We start from the raw sequence: 21,340 nt of genomic DNA, 5'->3' as shown, positions 1-21,340 counted from the left end.
TACTTTTGCTCAAATTTTGGCAATTTCTTTGAGCATAATTGTTGAAGCACAGTACGAACTCCTACATCTACATCTACGTTTATACTCCGCAAGCCACCCAACAGTGTGTGGCGGAGGGCACTTTACGTGCCACTGTCATTACCTCCATTTCCTGTTCCAGTCGCGTAAGGTTCGCGGGAAGAACAACTGCCGGAAAGCCTCCGTGTGCTCTCGAATCTCTCTAAATTTTACATTCGTGATCTCCTCAGGAGGTATAAGTAGGGGGAAGCAATATATTCGATACCTCATCCAGAAACGCACCCTCTCAAAGCCTGGAACAAGCTACACCGTGACGCAGAGCGCCTCTCTTGCAGAGTCTGCCACTTGAGTTTGTTAAACATCTCCGTAACGCTATCATGGTTACCAAATAACCCTGTGACGAAACGCGCAGCTCTTCTTTGGATCTTCTCTATCTCCTCTGGTATGGATCCCACACTGAGGAGACGTACTCAAGTATAGGTAGAACGAGTGTTTTGTAAGCCACCTCCTTTGTTGGCGAACTACATTTCCTAAGGACTCTCCCAATGAATTTCAACCTGGCACCCGCCTTACCAACAATTAATTTTGTATGATCATTCCTCTTCAAATCATTCCATACGCATGCTCCCAGATATTTTACAGAAGTAACTGCTACCAGTGTTTGTTCCACTATCATATAATCATACAATAAAGGATCCTTCTTTCTATGTATTCGCAATACATTACATTTGTCTATGTTAAGGGTCAGTTGCCACTCCCTGCACCAAGTGCCTATCCGCTGCAGATCTTCCTGCATTTCGCTGCAATTTTCTAATGCTGCAACTTCTCTGTATACTACAGCATCATCTGCGAAAAGCTGCATGGAACTTCCGACACTATCTACTAGGTCATTTATATATATTGTGAAAAGCAATGGTCCCATAACACTCCCCTGTAGCACGCCAGAGGTTGCTTTAACGTCTGTAGACGTCTCTACATTGATAACAACATGCTGTGTTCTGTTTGCTAAAAACTCTTCAATCCAGCCACACAGCTGGTCTGATATTCCGTAGGCTCTTACTTTGTTTAACAGGCGAGAGTGCGGGACTGTATCTAACGCCTTCCGCAAGTCAAGGAGAATGGCATCTACCTGGAAGCCTGTATCTAATATTTTCTGGATCTCATGAACAAATAAAGTGAGTTGGGTCTCACACGATCACTGTTTCTGGAATCCATGTTGATTCCTACATAGTAGATTCTGGGTTTCCAGAAATGACATGATACGCGAGCAAAAAAACATGTTCTAAAATAAGTGAGAAACTGTAGCAGCCCGGCAGTCAGTGAACTCCTCACGACAATGGTGGGGATAGTCATCAAAAGCTCAAGGAATTTATTCAAATTGACACGGCTTGAAAATCGAGAACGTTTTATTCATGTATGCCATCGCGAAAGACTCCGAGGATAAGTAGTATACCAATTTTGTGAAAATTAGTGATTATTTGAGTGCTTATAGGTGCGTTCAGTTTAATATTATGATTATTTATGCAGTATATACATTCAAACAATTAATCAAAAATGACAGTAAAATAACTAAATCATAAGTAACAGCCAATTTCATGACCATAAGACAAGGTAAAGAAGCAGTGAACTAAAAGCAATTGGTGCCTCCAGGAGTAATGTTTGATGATTTGACACTGTGAAAACTTGACTGGAGAAATTTTGAGGGACTGATGACCATAGATGTTAAGTCCCATAGTGCTCAGAGCCATCTCAACCATTTTTTAGAAATTTTGAAGAAGGAAGGTTAGCAGTTTTTATCATAAACTGCACTTATGCCTTGACACACAAATATGCCCAAAACTTTATGACCGCTGCCCACTGCAACGTTGTATGCTGCGTGTTGGTACTGAGGGCACGTGACACAGTAAGAGAAGCATATGAGGGAGCAGAGACGAATGGGGAATCATTCTAGCGATGCTAAATGATGCAAATGTGAAATTCACTGACTCACGTAACTTTGGCAAAAGCCAGATTGTTGTGGCCAGTGCCTGGGAGTGAGCATCTCAGAAATGACCTACACCTCATCACAGAACACAGGGACCAGAGACTTGACTGCTCCCCAAAGCAGGATACGCGACAATCTGTGCCAGATCTGGCAACAGAGTACAATGCTGGCACAGGCACATATGGTTTGGAGAACACTGTTCAGCACACAGTGTTGAATGCGGTGTTCTATGGAAGAGGACCCCTACATGTTCCCATGTTGACCCAACATCATCATTAATTATGATAATAGTGGGCACAGGACCATTGAGATTGGAACACAAATCAATGGAATCAAATCATGTCACCCATTTATTGTTACACTAGATCAATGGTTGTGTCCAGATAAACTGTCCTCCAGGCGAACGGCTGCTCAAAATATGCATGACACCATGGATGCAAGTCAGTGGGAGCAGTATTATGTTATGGGAGACATTCACTTGGGCTTCCATGGGATCTGTGGTTGTAATCGAAGGCTCTATGTTGTATGTGCACTATATGGACATTACCAGGGACCACTTATAACCCCTTATGCTTCCCCAATAGCAATAGCATCTTCCAGCAGGATAACTGTCCGTGTCACAAGGCCAGAATCATGCTGCAACTGTTTGACGAGCATGACAGTGAACTCAAGTTGACATTTTGGCCATCAAATTCAGGTTATCTGAATCCGATAAAACCTAAATGGGATGCTATCGAGCATCAGCTCTGCATCCAGAAATCGACTGCTCATAAATTATGAGAAGTGTGTGACCTGTGCATAAGCACCTGGCACCACAAACCTGTGGAAACCTGTCAAGTACTTGTTGAGTCCATGGCTTGCAAAATCATTGCTGAATTGCATTCCAGAGGTGGACCAACACACTTTTAAGTAAGTGATCATAATGTTTGGCTCGTCACTGTATCTTAAAACAGAGATGAACAAAGATTTATGCAGTAATTTTGCATTGCACATAAATTAAGTGATAAATACTCCATAAACAGGTTACTGTTGTACTGTGGCCTCATGTACTTCACTATGTTCTGAAATATTCTGCCACATTTATACATTGCTTCCAAGTGGAAATTACACTATATGCAAAAACAAAAATCCAAAATTACTAGTCTCGTACAGAGATCGCACTAACACCAATGAAAATCTTGCTTCTGTGTTTTTACATGTTGCATTATAGTTTATCTGATTTGTTGTGTAATGGAAAGTCAAATGAAAACCAAACACTCTCTTCAAATGGACCATGAAATGGTTCCATTCAAAAGCAGTCACCACCAACATTAAGACATTTATCCCACTGGGAACGAGATGATCAATTCCTGTTGGCTGCTGATGGACCAACAACCGCACCCACTCTTGCACTTCCATGTCCGACTGAAACTAACATCCACATACACCTTTCTTCAGGTTGTCAAAGATGTGAAAATCACATGGAAAAGATCCAGACTGTATGGACGACATTGCAGTGTTTCCCAACGAAACTGCCAAACTGTAGCCTTCATCTGATTGGTAGCAAAGCACTAAATTGTCATAAAAACTAGGTAATAAAATTGTGAACTCTCAGTCCACCAGTGAACCTTTATTACACGTTGTACCACAGGGCTCAATCCTTGGACCCTTTCTCTTCCTTATATTTATTAACAACATTGCACAACTCATTAACTCCCATATTGTAACGTATGCAGATGACATATCAATCTTATTCTATGGAAGTGAATCTAATGAGCTAGAATCTCTTGCTACCAGTGGTATAACAGAAGTAACAAAATACTTCAATGATCAGGGACTCAAGATGAATGTCACCAAATATCAACTACTGACATTTAAAACAGGCAGTTCTCACCACAACAATATGAATAGTGTGTGTAATATCTCTGCAACAGAAAATGGTAAATTCCTGGGTGTGTATGTTGATGAAAATTTGTGATGGGCATACCACATTAATTTCGTATGCGGGAAAGTCAGTAGTGCCACATATCTCCTCAGCCAGCTCGCAAAGATAGTTCCTAGCCAAGCACTGAAATTAGTATATTATGGAAAACTTTACCCCTATCTTAATCCCGGAATTGAACTATGGGGCTTGTGCAGCCAATGTACATTTAAAAAGAATACTACTACTACAGAAAAGAGCAATGAGACATATACATGGGATGGGACATAGAGATTCATCTCGTGAAGTGTTTGTGCAGCACAAATATCTGACAATATATTCTCTGTACATCTTCAAAATAGTTGTATTTTTTATAAGTCAACCAACAGAAGCTATCAAGGGCAGTGACGTACATGATCACAACACTAGAACAAAGTGTAACTATTTCCGTAACAGAACAATGTTAAAAATGACTGATAGAAGTCCATATATCAGTGGCTTAATTTGGTACAACAAGCTACCAAACGCTCTAAGAACTTACATGGGAAACGTCTTTAAAACAAAATTAAAATCTTTTTTAATAGAAAAATGTTTATGTTGTTTCAACAAATTTTAAGATACCGATTGTAACAGCTGTAATGTGATAAATGTAAAAAATAGACATAAGAAGCAACAGCTACACAATATAGTGTATTTTATAAGTGTAAATATAACCATAGTATTAAGTCTGACGATTGCAAAAGCCATCATTACGATGGCTCCACGCAAAGGAAATGTAAATAAATAAATAGTGTGGGAATAGGCATTACCATACAACAGGATGACTCCATACGACATCATTCCTGGACATTTTGACTTTACGCTGCATCGCAGTTTCTGCACAGTATCTTCAGAGAAATGTAATTGTGGTTCCACGCTCAAGGAAATCAACAAGCAAAGGGCCCCTAGATTACTCTGTGCTTGGTCATTTCATAAAAACCTTCCTATTTAAATAGGCACTGTGAAGAGTAAGTCATTCTCCATTTAGCTTTCAATAGGAGGTGTTCTGCACAGTCAGTCTCTGTTAAAATATCTTGTGTGAACTGTGAAATGTATTTTATTCATTTCATAACGTACACAATTTCAGAACATATGTCTGATGTACAGGAGACATGTCAAGGTTACAATTTGCTTATTTAAAATTTTGTCACACTTACAATAATACTTTGTGGAGCAGTTACTTACTTAAAATTTGTCAAACTTACAATATTTATATCTACTATAACTATCATAAATTTTTATTCCATTTTAGGGATCCAGCTCAAAGTATCACTACATACTTCATGAAATCTTCCACAGAGTAGTAGCATCGTTCAATTAGAAAATCATGTAACTTGCTTTTTAAAATATTTATCTTCATATTCATTATGCCACACCCTTTTATTGTGTTGTGAATTTTCATACACTGAGGAGTCTGAGCAAGCTGTTTTAGACGATGAGAGATGAGGATACAGTTTTCTTTATGTCTTGTATCATATGAATGTTCAAAATGATTGTTTTTTTAATAGATCAGCTCTGCCGCGTACAGAAAAGAACCACCTCAAAGATGTATAATGAGGGGACAGTTAATATTTTTAGGTCTTTAAATAATGGTAGACATGATGCCCTCAGCTGTGCAGAGCACATGTTGCGAATTATTTTTTACGACTTTAAAATCTGTGTGATGTTTCCCAAGTTACCCCAAAAAATTATGCCATATCCAATAACTAATTCAAAGTTGCTATAATATGCTATTTTTCTGGTGGCCATATCAGTGGCACAGGCCAAAATTTCCATTGCAAATGCAAGGCTGTTTAATTTATTAGCTGGATAATCTATATGAGAATTCCAACTCAAAGTTCTGTCCAAGTTTATTCCCAGGAACCCGACCGAGTCAAGTTCTTCCATTTTTTTTATTTTTGTGAGTGATGCAGATTTCTTCAGTTTTTGACTGTTTGGCTTTGAAACTCATGATGTGGGTTTCTGAAATGTTCAGCCTCAAGCCATTTAGACTGAACCATGTTTCCAGATAACTTAAAGTATTTATGATACTCTGTGGTATACTGTCAGAATTTTTATTTTTAATTAGGGCAGAAGTATCATCTGCAAACAAAGTTAAATGATTATTTATATGGAGAGGCAAGTCAAATGAAATGAGCATATAGCATTGTTGGCCAGGAGGTCCCATATGGGGGAGTTCGGCCGCCATATTGCAAGTCCTTTTCAGCTGACGCCACTTCGGCGACTTGCGGGTCAATGATGATGAAAATGATGATGAAGGACACACAACACCCAGTCCCCTGCCAGGAATCGAACCTGGGCCCCCTGCGTGGTAGGTAGAAATGCAACCGCTACGCTACACTAGGCGGTCGAGTGGTAAGTCATTTACATTGAACAGGAATGAATTGGGTCCAAAGATTGAGCCTTGGGTCCAAAGATTGAGCCTTGAGGAGCACCTTGTGACACAGTTTTCCACTCTGAGACGTAATCTGCTCCATTTGATGTGATTACTACCCTTTGTTTCCTCTCCCAGAGATATGATTCAAACCATTTCAAAGCAATATTCCTCAATCCATACCTGTTGAGGTTGAAAAGCATCAGGGCATGGTTTACAGAGTCGGATACTTTTGTAAGATCACAGAATATTCCTGCGACCTAGCTTTCGTATCTAGTTATGAAGTAAAAACAAAGATGATGTGACTCACCATACGAAAGCGCTGGCAGGTTGATAGAAACACAAACAGACACATACATACACACAAAATTCAAGCTGTCGCAACAAACTGTTGCCTCATCAGGAAAGAGGGAAGGAGAGGCAACAGTTTGTTGCGAAAGCTTGAATTTTGTGTGTATGTATGTGTCTGTTTGTGTTTCTATCGACATGCCAGCGCTTTCGTATGGTAAGTCACATCATCTTTGTTTTTAAATATATTTTTCCCGCGTGGAATGTTTCCCTCTATTATATTGATATATTTGGCCCAAACTCTTTGTCTTTAAATATGTCTACTTGTGTCTGTATATGTGTGGATGCATATGTGTGTGTGTGTGTGTGTGTGTGTGTGTGTGTGTGTGTATGCGCGCGCGCGCGCGCGCGCGCGAGCGAGAGTGTATACCCGTCCTTTTTTCCCCCTAAGGTAAGTCTTTCCGCTCCCGGGATTGGAATGACTCCTTACCCTCTCCCTTAAAATCCACTTCCTTTCGTCTTTCCCTCTCCTTCCCTCTTTCCTGATGAGGCAACAGTTTGTTGCGAAAGCTTGAATTTTGTGTGTATGTATGTGTCTGTTTGTGTTTCTATCGACCTGCCAGCGCTTTCGTATGGTAAGTCACATCATCTTTGTTTTTAAATATATTTTTCCCGTGTGGAATGTTTTCCTCTATTATATAGTTATGAAGTAATTTTTTCAATTAACTCATGTATCACATCTACTGTGTTTTTGCCTTGTTGGAAGCCAAACTGGTTATGTGAAATGATATTCTGTGTGATGAAGCTTTGTATCTGTAAAGCAGCAATTTTTTCAAATAATTTTGATATGACAGGGAGTACAGAGATGGAGTGATAATTTCCCACATCATCTTGTGAACCTTTTTTAAACAATGGTTTTACTTACGCATATTTTAAGAGAGAGAGGAGGAGCTATTATGTTGTAAACATCTTTAATTATTTTGGTGGGTGGCCCACGCCAGCCAGCAGACTTTTTGTGTTTTAAGGAGAGTGTGATATTTTCAACAAATTTTGCTGAGACTGTGTTGAACTTTTAAGACATTCACTGGTATTACCTTTTAACCCAAAACTATTTACTTTCTGCTCGTAATTTGCTATGTCTAAATCAGAGTTTGCTATATTTATGAAGTACTCATTGAAGCACTCAGATATTTTGAGCTGGATTTACAACCAATTTTTCCTTAAGTTTGATTTTTGAAATATCTTGTTTGTGATTTCAGACGCCTAATTCACACTTCACTACAGACCATACTTCCCTTGTTTTATTTTTCCGCTCAAGAATGAACTTGTTATTTGCCATTTGTTTTGAGGCTTTCACAACTTTTTTAAAAATAGTTTTATAGTTTCTAACATATTTTACAAAATCAGGATCTTTGTTGTGCTTCAGCTGATTATGTGGCTTCCTTTCCCTCTCACTGGATATTTTTATTCCTGGTGTGAACCATCTTATCTTACTTGGTGTTTCGTTACAATATGATCTTGGCAGGAAAGTTTCATTAAATACTTCAAGAAAACTGTTTAATAATGTACTAAAGTTTTCATTTGTTGAATCACCATCCCCGAAACACCACTTAACTTTACTTAGTTCCTCAAAGAATATTTCTATATTTGTTTTATTGACACTTCTTTTGATATATTTTTCTCATAATATGTGTATCGGTTTTTGGCAGTGAGACAAACGAGGCTGAGTGATCAGAAAGTCCTAAGTTTAGACAGAATTGATGTACATTATCAAAGTAGTAATTTGTTACAATGTTGTCGATGCATGTTGCTGAGTGGATATTTTCTCTAGTGAACTCCAAAAAACTTATTTAAAAACCAGACTTTTTAAATGAATCAATAAATTTTGTCAATTGTTTATTGTCATATTAAAATCTGCTGCTATTACAATTTTTTTCTTCTTTTCTTTCTTTAGTTTATCTAGCAAGCACTGGAATTTGGAGAGGAAAGGTGTGACTAAGGCCCTTTCTGGAATTCTGTAAATTGAAATGATTAACATATTAAGGTCTTTAAGCTCTATACAACAACTTTCAAATATGCAATCTTCATTTAAACAATTAAAATCTGTGTTCACTTCATAGCTTATAGAAGAATCCTGGAGTATGCAGCAACCTCCGTGAGATTTTTTTCTCCCTGCAATAGCTGCTTGCACATAGAAATTTTCAATTTTATTTAAAATATTTATTGTATTAGAGCTAAGCCAGTGTTCATTTAAACAAATAATTTTTATGCTTTTACATTCTGTGGGAAGAATTGTAACTCATCGAGTTTGTAGCTTAGGCTGCTGGAAGATTTAGAATTTAAGCCATTTATATTCCAGTGCATCAAATAAGAATTTTTGCTTGTTTTAATGGTATTAAACATACATTTTCGTAGACACTCTTTATCAGTTTTCTTTTCAGCTAATAGGCATTTTTCTTTTACATCCCTTCCAGTAAATATTAGTTTCCCTTAGTTTCAATGGCTTTGCAAATATCCATAAACATTTTGTTGAAGGTCATCAATCCTAGTCTGTTTAGATGCAGTCCATCCTTGGCTAGACATTCCTTGCCCAAACTCGTATCTGAATTTATAAATATAGCACCTAGTCTGTCACAACACTCATTGAGTCTGCAATTGATTCGACTGATATAACTGTCACTCATCAACTTCCTGTTTATGATTCCACTGATCACTATCCTGGAAGCAGGGTAAATTTTTCTGGCTGATCAGATTATATTTTTTGATTTGTTAATAATTTCCTCTTCACTGTATCCTCAAAGGGAATTTGTCCCAACATAGAAGAAAACGGCTTTGTAATTTTGGTTCGCTTCTTTTTTGATGTTTTCTCTTCAATTTGCAATGCTTTTAAAATAGTTACTGAACTGATGGAACCTAATTCCTGGGCAGGCTTCAACTTCACAGGTTGGCACTATGACATTTTTCAACATGGAATCGCCAATTATGAGAAATTCATTTTCAGCTACACTTTTAATGCTATCTTTTGTTCTCGAACTTTTCACTTGTCCATTTATATGTAGCATTTATGTCTACCGAGTCTGCACTTTGTTTTAATTCATGTGACATGAATCACTCATCTTGCAAGGAGCTCGTATTTGTATACCTCCGCGAATGGTGTACTTCCTTGTAGGCTTTACACAATAAAAAAAAACATTGAAGACATTTATTTAAAGCTTCTCTTTGGAATATTTAACAACAGCATTGATAAAATTTTAACAGGTATCAAGATGGACACTTTCATTTGGTTGACAGCCTGAACCTCTGAATAATACGTAATATGCAAGATGCAGTACCTGAAGAGATCATCATTAATGTCAACCTAGGATACACTAAACATTGTCATCAAAATATGCCAAGGTGGGATAGCCCCACTTGTTATAACACCACCCTGAATAAAAATAATATTTTTTCCCTGTTTTTTACATGAATAAAAATACTATTTACATGGGAACTTACCAAATTATTTCCAAGGTGCAATTTTCTAAACCTTATTATTCAGTGTATAGTTTACACTTTACTGATGATGATAATAATAATAATAATATACATAGTCATGTAGAAACATTTTATTTAAAGAAATATAAAGTAAACCACGTGCACTTTCAAGTCCAGCCAAGCTAATAATTATTTGTTTTATGATCGACATACCTCGTGGAAGTATTAATCTCCATGCAGTTTCCAGAGGCCCTCTGCCACAAGAAGTAGGGACTGATGACCAAGCAGTTTGGTCACACCCCCCCCCCCCCCCGCTCTCCCCCCCACCTCCCCCAAAAACCAACCAACCACAAGAAGAGAACAATCTTTTGACCGTGCAGAGAGAGAGTAGTGCAATCTGAGTTTTGGTCCAAGGCAGCTGCACGTAATTATGTCAGGTAATAAAATTTACTCAGTTGTATCTGCTGCATTAGTTTCTTATGACAGTCATAAAATAACAGCTTGTACTATGAACCACCCACATCAGTGACCCCGAGTCAGTTGTGAAATTCGCAATTCTTCAAAATTTCGTCATTTTTTGTTATGACAATGTAACACCACACAATGCCCAAACCAGCAAATCGCTTCTGGAGTGCAGTGGTGGAAGGACTGCAGTGCAGGATGTGACATGCTCTCAGTGCACACAAACAATGTCAAAAATTGAGTGCACTGATGACTCAACATCATTAACATCAACCAAGGCTACGGTAAACATTCTCATCAAAATATGCCACGGTGGGATAGCCCCACTTGCTATAATGCCACTCCTAACATACATAGTATTTTTTTTCCTTTTCTGCTTTGTTTTTATATGAATAAAAATACTACTTACATATGAGCTCACAACATTCTACAGACATCATCGAACCTTCTGTACCTCAACAATGCCTATCACTTGTGAATCCAGTTTCATGCCATGAGTACAACTATGTTTATCAATAGTTTTACAATGATCCCATAATGTTTGTAGCAACATTTTTGTATCATCTGCTCCTTCCATGTCACACGTGTAATATGAACATTCGCATACCGACCCGCATCAACCATTTGCGTGCCACAAACAATTGTCACATATGTCGATTCACATTCTGGACCTGCTTTCAGATCTGAAGGATAGTGCCTTTGCGGCCAATGCTCCCATTTGAAACCGAGTGCAACATACATGTGACAAGTTGCGCGCCTCCTGCATCTTCCACAGCATGAAATGCAAACATCCAGACATTTACTATTTCATTACAATAAACCAGGCTTCACGCACAATCAGCAGCCACCTTGCCTGCTGCAAGAGACAATGCTGCAAATTCGGCCTTCACTTCATGTCCAAAGCTTAGTACTCTCCTCAAATTGCCACCTTCTGATGTCGCTAACAGCCCTTTGTGGTTCACGACGATTGTGAATATTTCTATGGCAACAGGAGTCCTCAGTGGTGATGCTAGATATGTCAGTTAACTCTGCCACCTACCAGTTCAAGCGGAAGTCATCAGTAACGTCACACTGTCACTGCCTCAAACAAACAAGTTCGATGCAGTGAAGTTCGCACTCCAACAACACCTATCACATAACCCTGAACAACAAGTACAGGAGGCTTTGGCAACACTCTGTGACACATCTGGCGATGTCTCTGTGCCCTCTGTGCCAAACGTGGTACTACGGATGCTATGGATGGTTAAACTACCAATGGAACTTCAACTAGCAATGACTACACAAGTCTGAACCTCTCGAGAAATGACTCATGCTAACTGATTGTATGTCCTTCATCATCCATCACTGTTGATTAATAAACAAACAGGATGATGACACACCAGGCAGCAGATGGGTGATACCATCTTCATTGCCAACCACAGCCAGCTGAGCAGCTTAATGTGACCTGAGGGTGACATCATGCTTCATTGTCTACTACAGTAAGAACACCCTGCCCCTACCAGAGATGAGGTCACACCCAGTAATGCGACCTCTTCACGACCATCGGTCCGCTGGTGTCATACTACCTATGGGCAGACAGCTTGAAAATATCAAAAAACATGTGAGATCCCAAGCGGGCTGAAATAGATGCTTCAGGCCATTCATCACAACATAGTCACCTATCACTCTTGCACGGTGCACAGGCTCACATCTCTTCTACGGTACCCACGGACAAATGCCTCTTCGTTCAAGACCTAACTACAAAACAATTCTTCCTTGTTGATATCGGCTCTGATATCAAGTCCCTGCTCTATAACAGCACGCCCACTAGTCTACACTTCAGTAGATGACTCAGAAATCTCCATCCATTGCATCATCTTGTGCACTGTTCAGCTTACACTGGATTTATAATGCATCTGGACATTTTAGCTCATGGATGTGCACAAGCCTGTTATTGGCATGGACTTTTTACACCAGCACAAACTTTTGCCTGACATAGTGCATGTGGCGTCAACACACCACAATACCTCGGCTGCGGTCTGAGGACAATTCTCTTAGACTACACCTACTACAATGTATTCTGCCAGATATATTTCTAGTCATGAATCTATGATAGAAAAAATCCACTACGTGTCCACGATTCAAAGCATTCTCTCCTCTCAGCAGCAATACAGTGACTTCTTCACAGAAGCACAAGTACTTCACAATGAAAATTCTGACCTCCACCACAGCATAAAAGTGTCAATAACCGAACCTGCAACAGTATGCACACTTATAAGTGAGCTCATTTGACACGGGCCAGCTACTACCCTATACTGTGCACCCTCCTCACCGCCATGGTCTGGACTTCACAGGCATTCTGCTGCGCCACGCACAAATGCTAGATGTCAACAATAACTTAAAACTGGCCACCACGTAAGAGGTGCCCCCCTTCCCCTTGCCACCTGCCTCCAGATGGTTCTCAGCGAAGCACTCAGCATAGCTGACTAACAACAATGCACACCTCATAGTCGGTATGCTACTAACTACAGTGTTAGTTAACAGACAGAGCACTGGTCCCAGCCACCACCTGCATTCGGGCTTATGCGTGTGCAGTACGCGTCGGTATGATGCTTAGGGTTATGACAACAGATGGTCCTCCTGTCAGACACATACCGCATTGCCTCTCCCCTGCAAATTTACAAGCAACTGAAAACACTATTCATGAACTTTTACATGCAGATATTGTCCACCATCCGACAGCCCCTAGGCATCACAAATTAAACTTCTTCCCAAGAAAGATGGTGAAACAAGACTTTATGGCAACTACAGAGTTCTTAATTCTAGAATAATCCATGCAGCTACCCTGGCCTGAATCTCCAAGACTTTACACATGTGCTCACAGATGCAACAATCTTTAGCGTTATCAACAGCAAACATGCTTACCTGCAAATCAAAAAGTAGATATCTTAGGTGTTGCAAAACAACTCGAATCACTTAAGAAAGGTAAGTCTTCTGGTCCAGACGGTATACCAATCAGGTTCCTCTCAGAGTATGCAGACACAACAGCGCCTTTCTTAGCAATCATATACAACCGCTCACTTGACGATAGGTCTGTTCCTAAAGACTAGAAAGTAGCACAAGTCGCACCAATATTCAAGAAGGGAAATACAAGTAACCCATTGAATTACAGACCCATATCACTGACCTCAGTTTGCAGTAGGATTTTGGAGCATATACTGTACTTGAACATTATGAATCACCTTGGAGAAAATGACTTATTGATACATAACCAACACGGATTCAGAAAATATCATTCTTGTGCAACACAGCTGGCTCTTTATTCCCATGAAGTAATGAGTGCTGTTGACAAGGGATCTCAGATCAATTCCATATTCCTAGATTTCCAAAAGGCTTTTGATACCATTCCTCACAACTGACTATTAATTAAATTGCATGCATATGGAGTATTGTCCCAGTTGTGTGACTATATTAGTTATTTCCTGTCAGAGAGGTCACAGTTCATAGTGATGGACAGTAAATCATTGAGTAGAACAGAAGTGATATCTGGCAATCCGCAAGGTAGTGTCATAGGCCCTCTGCTGTTTCTGATTTACATAAATGATAATCTGAGCAGCCCCCTTAGATTGTTTGCAGATGACGCTGTAAATACCGTCTAGTAAAATCATCAGACAATCAATTCCAATTACAAAATGATCTACAGAGAATTTCTGTATGGTGCAATAAGTAGCAATTGGCACTAAACAAAGAAAAGCGCGAGGTCATCCACATGGGTACTAAAAAAATCCGATAAATTTTGGGTATACAATAAATCGTACAAATCTAAGGGCTGTCAAAACAACTAAATACCTAGGAATTACAATAACGAGCAACTTAAATTGGAAAGACCACATAGATAATATTGTGGGGAAAGCGAAACAAAGACTGTGCTTTGTTGGCAGAACACTTAGAAGATGCGACAAACCCACTAAAGAGACAGCCTACATTACACTTGTCCATCCTCTGATGGAATATTGCTGTGCGGCGTGGGATCCTTACCAAGTAGGATTTATGGAGGACATCGAAAAAGTACAAAGAAGGGCAGCTCATTTCATGTTATCGTGCAATAGGAGTGAGAGTGTCACTGATGATTCGCGAGTTGGGGGTGGCAGTCACTGAAGCAAAGGCGGTTTTCTTTGCGGCTAGATCTATTTACAAAATTTCAATCGCCAACTTTCTCTTCCGAATGCCTAAATATTTTGTTGATACCCACCTATGTAGGGAGAAATGATCATCATGATAAAATAAGAGAAATCACAGCTCGAACGGAAAGATTTAGGTGTTCTTTTTTCCCCACGCGCCATTCGAGAGTGGAATGGTAGAGTAGTATGAAAATGGTTCGATGAACCCTCTGCCAGGCACTTAAGTGTGAATTGCAGAGTAACCATGTAGATATAGATGTAGATGTACAAATTTCGATGCGCCCTGACGTTATACAAAAGGCTGCCATCATAATACCAATCAGACTTAACGAATACCTTCTTACACCTTATGGCTTAAAGAATGTTAGTCAAACATTGTATCAGTTCATTGACGGCCTCTTCCATCACTTCCCCTTTTGTTATATGAATCTTGATGATAATTTGGTTTTCTCATGTTCCTCAGAGAAGCACACAGTTCACCTAGAACAATTTCTAACCACGCTGCAGCAGGGTACTATTATCATGAATGAAGCCAAGTCACAGCTACATCAGTTAGAAGTAATGTTTATTGGTCACACATGTAATGCGTCCAGCATTAAGCCAATCACCGAACGAATTGACATGCTTAAAAACTTGCCTCTTCTCGAAACTTACCATGACTTGCATCATTTCCTTCTCAGGATTCTCAATTTTTATCACAGACACAGGCATCACATGAAGCGAAGAACAGCTTGATGCAGACCACCAATCTCCCTCCCTCCCTCCCTCCCTCTCTCTCTCTCTCTCTCTCTCTCTCTCTCTCTCTCTCTCTCTCTCGCCCCCCCCCCCCCCAAACCCAGAAGCTCATCTCACACTCACCACTGATGCTAGAAAATCTATGGTGATTGTGGTACTTCAGCAGATCGTTGACAGTCTCAGCGTAAATTGTCGGCCTCCGACAGTGAGCTTTTCGCTGTGTGTATGGGTGCTAAACATTTTCGAGAAGACACTGACCATAAGCCAATGACCATAAGCCACTGGTCAACACCATTAGAAATCCCTCCAAAGATGCCATATCTCGGCAGTACAGACACTTAGACCTCATCGTGCAGTGTACTACTGATGTGCGTCACATTCACAGCATAGACCACATCATCACCGACTATCTGTCCCAAATCTGTGTGATATTTCTGTAGTATGATTATTAACTTATGGTAGCCAAGCAAGGAAAGGGCTCCATCATCACTGATCATCTTAATGATATGGTTAAAATCCTGTAGATTGAACATTGCACTCTCCTCTCCACTAATATAACACTGCTCCGAGACGTTTCTCAAGACAGAGTCAAAGTTCACAGTTTCGATCACTATGTGTCTAAAATGTTTGACAGACTACACAACTTCAGCCACCTGAGTAACAAAGCGTTTGTACAATTAGTGACAGACATGTTTGTGTAATCTGATGTCAAGTGTGATGGCCATCACTGAGTGCAGAGTTGCCTTCCATGCCAGTGTCCAAAAACGAACTGCCATACCCAGCCACAATTCGAGCGGTTCCCTATTCCAAGATGAGATTCCGTCATGTCAACTTGGACACTGTTGGACCACTCAAGGATTCTGACAGATTCCGTTACCCACTTTTGATCAACAACAGAACATCTCATTGGGTTGAAGCAACTTCCTTATGTGACAACACCGCTGAAATGGTTGCATGTACCTTCATGGAAACCTCGAATTGTTCATTTTGGTGTGCTCGATCTGGTTGCCACTTATTAGGGCTGCCAGTTTGAGTCAGATGTCTTCAATGCCCACGTGTGGACAACAGCATATCACCTGCAGAGCAATGGCCTCATTGAGAAGTGACACAGGACCACGAAGCAGCCCTAACGTACCACAATGTTTCGTGGATGGAAGTGCTGCCCTGGATTCTCCTTGGATCTGCTCCCCATATAAAGAAGATTTACGTATCTCCCCAGCAAAGGTGATGTATGGGAAACCACTAGTCACACCAGCTGTCTTTGCAGGACCTATTAATGATGCCCAACAACAGGACCCACTGGCACACTCACTGCATGTTCGTCACACCACTCAGAAGATGCACTTGCCACCTCTGGCTCCCCATACAACCCCCACAGTACTCGTACACAAAGAGCTCTCTACTTGTGAATATTTCACAGTGACCGATGACACAGTTCGGACAGCTCTGCAATTGCCACACACTAGTCCATATCTGGTACTCCAATGCGGGCCACAGCCATTTGTTATCATGCTTCACTGCAAGCCCATGACAGTCTCCCTCTCCCATCTCAAGCCTACCTGGGTTCTACAAGGTACCACATCCTGAGGATGACACCTCGGTCAGTGCTACTGTCGATCAAGGCATGCTGCAACTTCCTTTCCCACCAGCACAGTCGTCTCTCAATGACCAAACTCCCGCTGTTCTATCACCACCACCATCGCCTCTGACTTGGCCATCCACGCCAAGCTACGACCAACCATGATATCCACCGCAGCACACCTGGTACACTACCATGTCATCTATTTACACATCAATTATGACAATCACTTGAGAAATGTGCAAGTTACAACATGGCCAATCCAGTTGCCCACGTCGACGCAACAACACACAGCGACGCAACAACACACAGCAATGCAACAACCCACAGTGCTCCTCCTCATTACCAGTAGGAAGCCCTGTGTGAGTATCGATCTTAGTGCCATTTCCAGAGCCCTCTGCCATGAGAAGAGAATGATCTTTAGACTATGCATAGAAAGAATAGTGTGACTTTAGTCATGGTCCAAGGCAGCTGCATATATTTATGTCAGCTAATAAAGCTTATGTAGGTGTACCCACTGCATTTGTTATTTACTGCAGTTGTAAATACCGTCCAGTACTGTGATCTACACACAACCTTCTTTCAAAGTCTTTAGTTTCTTTATTCTAATAAACGACCCCTCTTTCTGAGAACTTAGTGCAACTCTAGACGTATTCAAATCTCCAAATATAGTCCTTTTGAAAATTCAGTGTTATTCTCTTATTCTAATTTTTCTGATCACAAAAATCTAGACTTTTACTAAAATAACATTTTTATGAAATATTTCAGTTAGATTTTCAGTTTCCAGAAATTTGTTAGTTGGCTTTGCTGGAACATGGGGGTCAAAGTACACATACTGAATTCTGCCCATAAAAGTAGAACTGACTATGTGTACTATTTTAACGATATTTAAACAACTGCCAATTAAAATAACTTCAATGCCTAATGTTTATATGTATTCTCTACTTTTCCTGTCTTCTACATTGTTATTTAAAATGTAACAGCTTCGTATCCAAGCAATTTATTACATACGTATTTACGTGCCCACAGTTGACAATGCCACATGCTTGTGTGCTTTCGTAGGACAGTGTTAGAACAGTAGTCCACACGGAGCTACTGTAGAAAACAGTCAAATGTGTACAGTCACTTGTTGAGTATGGACATTGCATTATTGCCACTTGTTAAATTTTGTCAGACTTCCCAGGGTCAAGGTGGTTTACTGATTTATCGTGTTAGAAATATGAAGTTAACTGAACAAAAATTGATCATCATATGCTAACTGTCAAAATAAAAAGAATAAAATGAAAATCTACTTTGAAGGCATTATGCAAAGTTATCAATAAATTTCCATGATCAAGAAATCTTTTTAGATAAGCTTTCATAAAAAGAAATCTTGTGTTACTTTCTCTCTCTCCAAAAAGTACTTGGCCGAGGAGTGACCAAGGCATTACAGCTGGGAGGGAGGAGAAATGGGGTGCAAATTGTTGGAACATTCACTCCTTTCATAAGATTGGCTCACCTATTATCATATCCAAACAAACATGTGGCTGGAAAACATTCCGAGTCAAGTAAAGAGCTTATGCTAACCATGCATGGATATTTCTGGACATTACAAACTAACACTTAAAGCATGTAATCTGCTCACTTGATACATGCAGATCAAAGTGTACCCAGCTAAAAGGGGATTAGATAATAAATTATTAAGTGTTATTTTGGTGTAAGGAAACTTTTCACTTTCCGTCACATATAAATGGGTTTTGCCATTGCCCATGTACATAAAATTACATGCTAGGAGCAGAGAAGAAATATGATGCCATGACATCAACATTTCACAACATAAACCATACAGTCATGCTGCTGCGACAGATGTACCTGCTGTTGCACAGCCTGGAGGACTTGTAACATCAGCACTTCTCTGGCCTGCTCTTCGGCTTTCCAACGAGATTCCTGCTTTTGCCACATCAACCGTGCTTCTTCACTGCAACATTAAGCACTGTTTCAGAAATTATTCAAAGATCATGTAACATAACAGTCTTCACTGATCAAGAGCTGAAATGTTTCGTAAAAAAAATTCAAATATGGTAAACAAAGAAGAAAGCATTGTCACAACACTTTAATACTAAATTATAGCGAGTCATTCAATAGATAATTAAGGAACATTTCAAGGTCCTTGCAACAAACATCTGGGGTTGATAGACCACGTCATGAGAAACCACTTCTGTTAGAGACAAAATGTTTGCTGATGCTTTCTGGCAATGCTAGGCGCCATTTAAGATTAGTCATGCATATGAGAGATGACAGGGAGTAGACACTCTCTGGCATTCACACGCAATCTGTGTTGCCTATCAAGTCACCTGCTCCACATGTAAGGCAAAACTGAAGTTTCTGATTCATTTATGAAACATCTTTCACTTTGAGACACCCATTCTTATGGTTTTCTTGTGGAAAATCTCAATTTTCTGTGGTGGGTAGTATGTGGATGCAACACACATGGTTAGCAGACACTGTTAGTTCTGTGAAATCTTGTTTGAGGACCAGCAAATACTAAAGGATGCCTAGCATCACTGAAAAGCATGGGCAAACATTCTGTCTCTAACAATACTTGTTCCCCATGGCATGATACATCATCCCAAGAAATTTGTCACAAAGAGTTTGAAACACCCTACATGTACTAGTGAGTTCTCCGAATTCAACCTTTTGTTGTCTCTCTATCTCTGCCTTCTTCTGTCCTCTTTCAGTTGGTGCCTGTTACTTTCTTCAGTTCTTTATTCAATGATTGGGTGGTCTGCCTTGTTGTCTCCTGTCTTCCTTCCATCATTTCTTCATGTGATATATCTTGCCCATTCCTATTTTAGAGTCTTTACACTTTTCTGCAACATCCTGAACTCCTGTTATTTTGCTTTCGAAAAACTTGTTTCAAATCCAAGTTTCAAAGCCATGTATTAATATAGGGAGGACACACTATTTGGAAACAACCTCATTTAAGTGATTTTTTTGACTGAGACTCATGGATATTCAAATGCGTGCTAAAGATGGGTTCCATGAAAACAGACCACAAGGTCCAAAGAAAAGCAGTTTCATCTGAAATGTTGGAAAAGTTTGAAGTGATTTGGCACTTGGGTGCCTCACTATGAGTTAAAAACAAAAAGGCAGTCACAGGAGTGGCACCATCCTCAATCACAAAATGAGAAGAAATTCAAGATAGCTTCCTCTGCTGACAAATTAATGAAGACAGTCTTTCGAGATAGTGATGATGACATTCTCATGGATGTGTTTGCATTACAAAAAGGGTAAAGCATTAATTCAGACACATATATTAACTCTCAGGACAAACTCAAAAACTGTTTACGACGTGTTTGGTCTGACAAGCATCAAAAAGAAATTTTTCTCCAACACGACAATGCACAGCCACATACAACCGTCAGAACCTGGGCGCACATCATCAAACTGGGATGGACATCACTGCCTCAATCAGCCTATAGCCCAGACCTGGCACCCTCAGACTTCTATCTGTTTGGACCAATTAAGGTCTGTATCGTTTTCCTCATCATTGCGGGTTCTGGGTTCGTATTCTGCATAAAGTCAATTGGACTTCAATAAAAGTTTTTATCTTTTCTCATTGCCTACACTTTCTCCTCGGCAGGAAACACCCAATCAGGTTCCACTCACTGCCAGTGCTAAGTCTTTAGGACCACAGAATTTCATTTAGGTCACGATCCACCTTATTTGTAATTCATAAATAAAAGTTTAAAACAGTCACCTTGTTTATCTGGATAGCAACAAGTGCTTCTTCAAGATAATAATACATTGGCTAATGACAGAACCTACAAATACACTGTATACTCCAAAAACCAGAATGCCATAAAGCATTAATACTGCAACTGAAGGCTGCTCCACTCATGTGTTTGCTTGATATGGAGTAAACTTTGAAGATGCACTGAAAACACAACTATGCACAAAGGGCAAGAGCTGCTACCAACAGGAAATACATGCTCTTACACAACACTGACATATGGCTATAGAATGCACTGGGAACTATATAGAAAACAATACATATAAAAAAATGTTGACTGATACTGTCGCCAAATTCTAACTCCTATGAATAAATATGCTCTGAGAAAAAAATTGTTTTGGTGCATTATTTACTGAACAACTCTTGCACACTCAACAAAACAAGAATTTATTTACTTTATTATGATACAATGAGAGACTTTACTCAAGTGACCTTGGCTTACGTGTTTTAAGAAAAGGGCATATTGCTATTCACCATATACAGGAGACAACACTGAAGAGCCAAAGAAACTGTGGTACACCTTCTGAATATCATGTAAGGCTCCCACGAGCATGC

The 21,340-nt window shown here is 39.8% G+C and overlaps 1 protein-coding gene across 3 annotated transcripts in view; it reads right to left on the bottom strand.

Annotated features, from left to right (window-relative positions):
* The window catches only part of LOC124711589 (trichoplein keratin filament-binding protein), a 313,083-nt gene that overhangs the window by 33,252 nt on the left and 258,491 nt on the right, over nucleotides 1-21,340 (bottom strand). For all 3 annotated transcript variants that reach the window (XM_047241740.1, XM_047241738.1, XM_047241739.1), the window contains one exon: nucleotides 18,865-18,970. In XM_047241740.1, coding sequence (XP_047097696.1) covers nucleotides 18,865-18,970 — 106 coding nt within the window. The remainder of the gene's footprint in view (nucleotides 1-18,864; nucleotides 18,971-21,340) is intronic.

Source organism: Schistocerca piceifrons, chromosome 8, assembly GCF_021461385.2.
Source record: "Schistocerca piceifrons isolate TAMUIC-IGC-003096 chromosome 8, iqSchPice1.1, whole genome shotgun sequence".
Taxonomy (NCBI): Eukaryota; Metazoa; Arthropoda; class Insecta; order Orthoptera; family Acrididae; genus Schistocerca; species Schistocerca piceifrons.
Note: the sequence above shows the minus strand (reverse complement) of the source record. Positions and strands in the feature narration are given on the sequence as shown.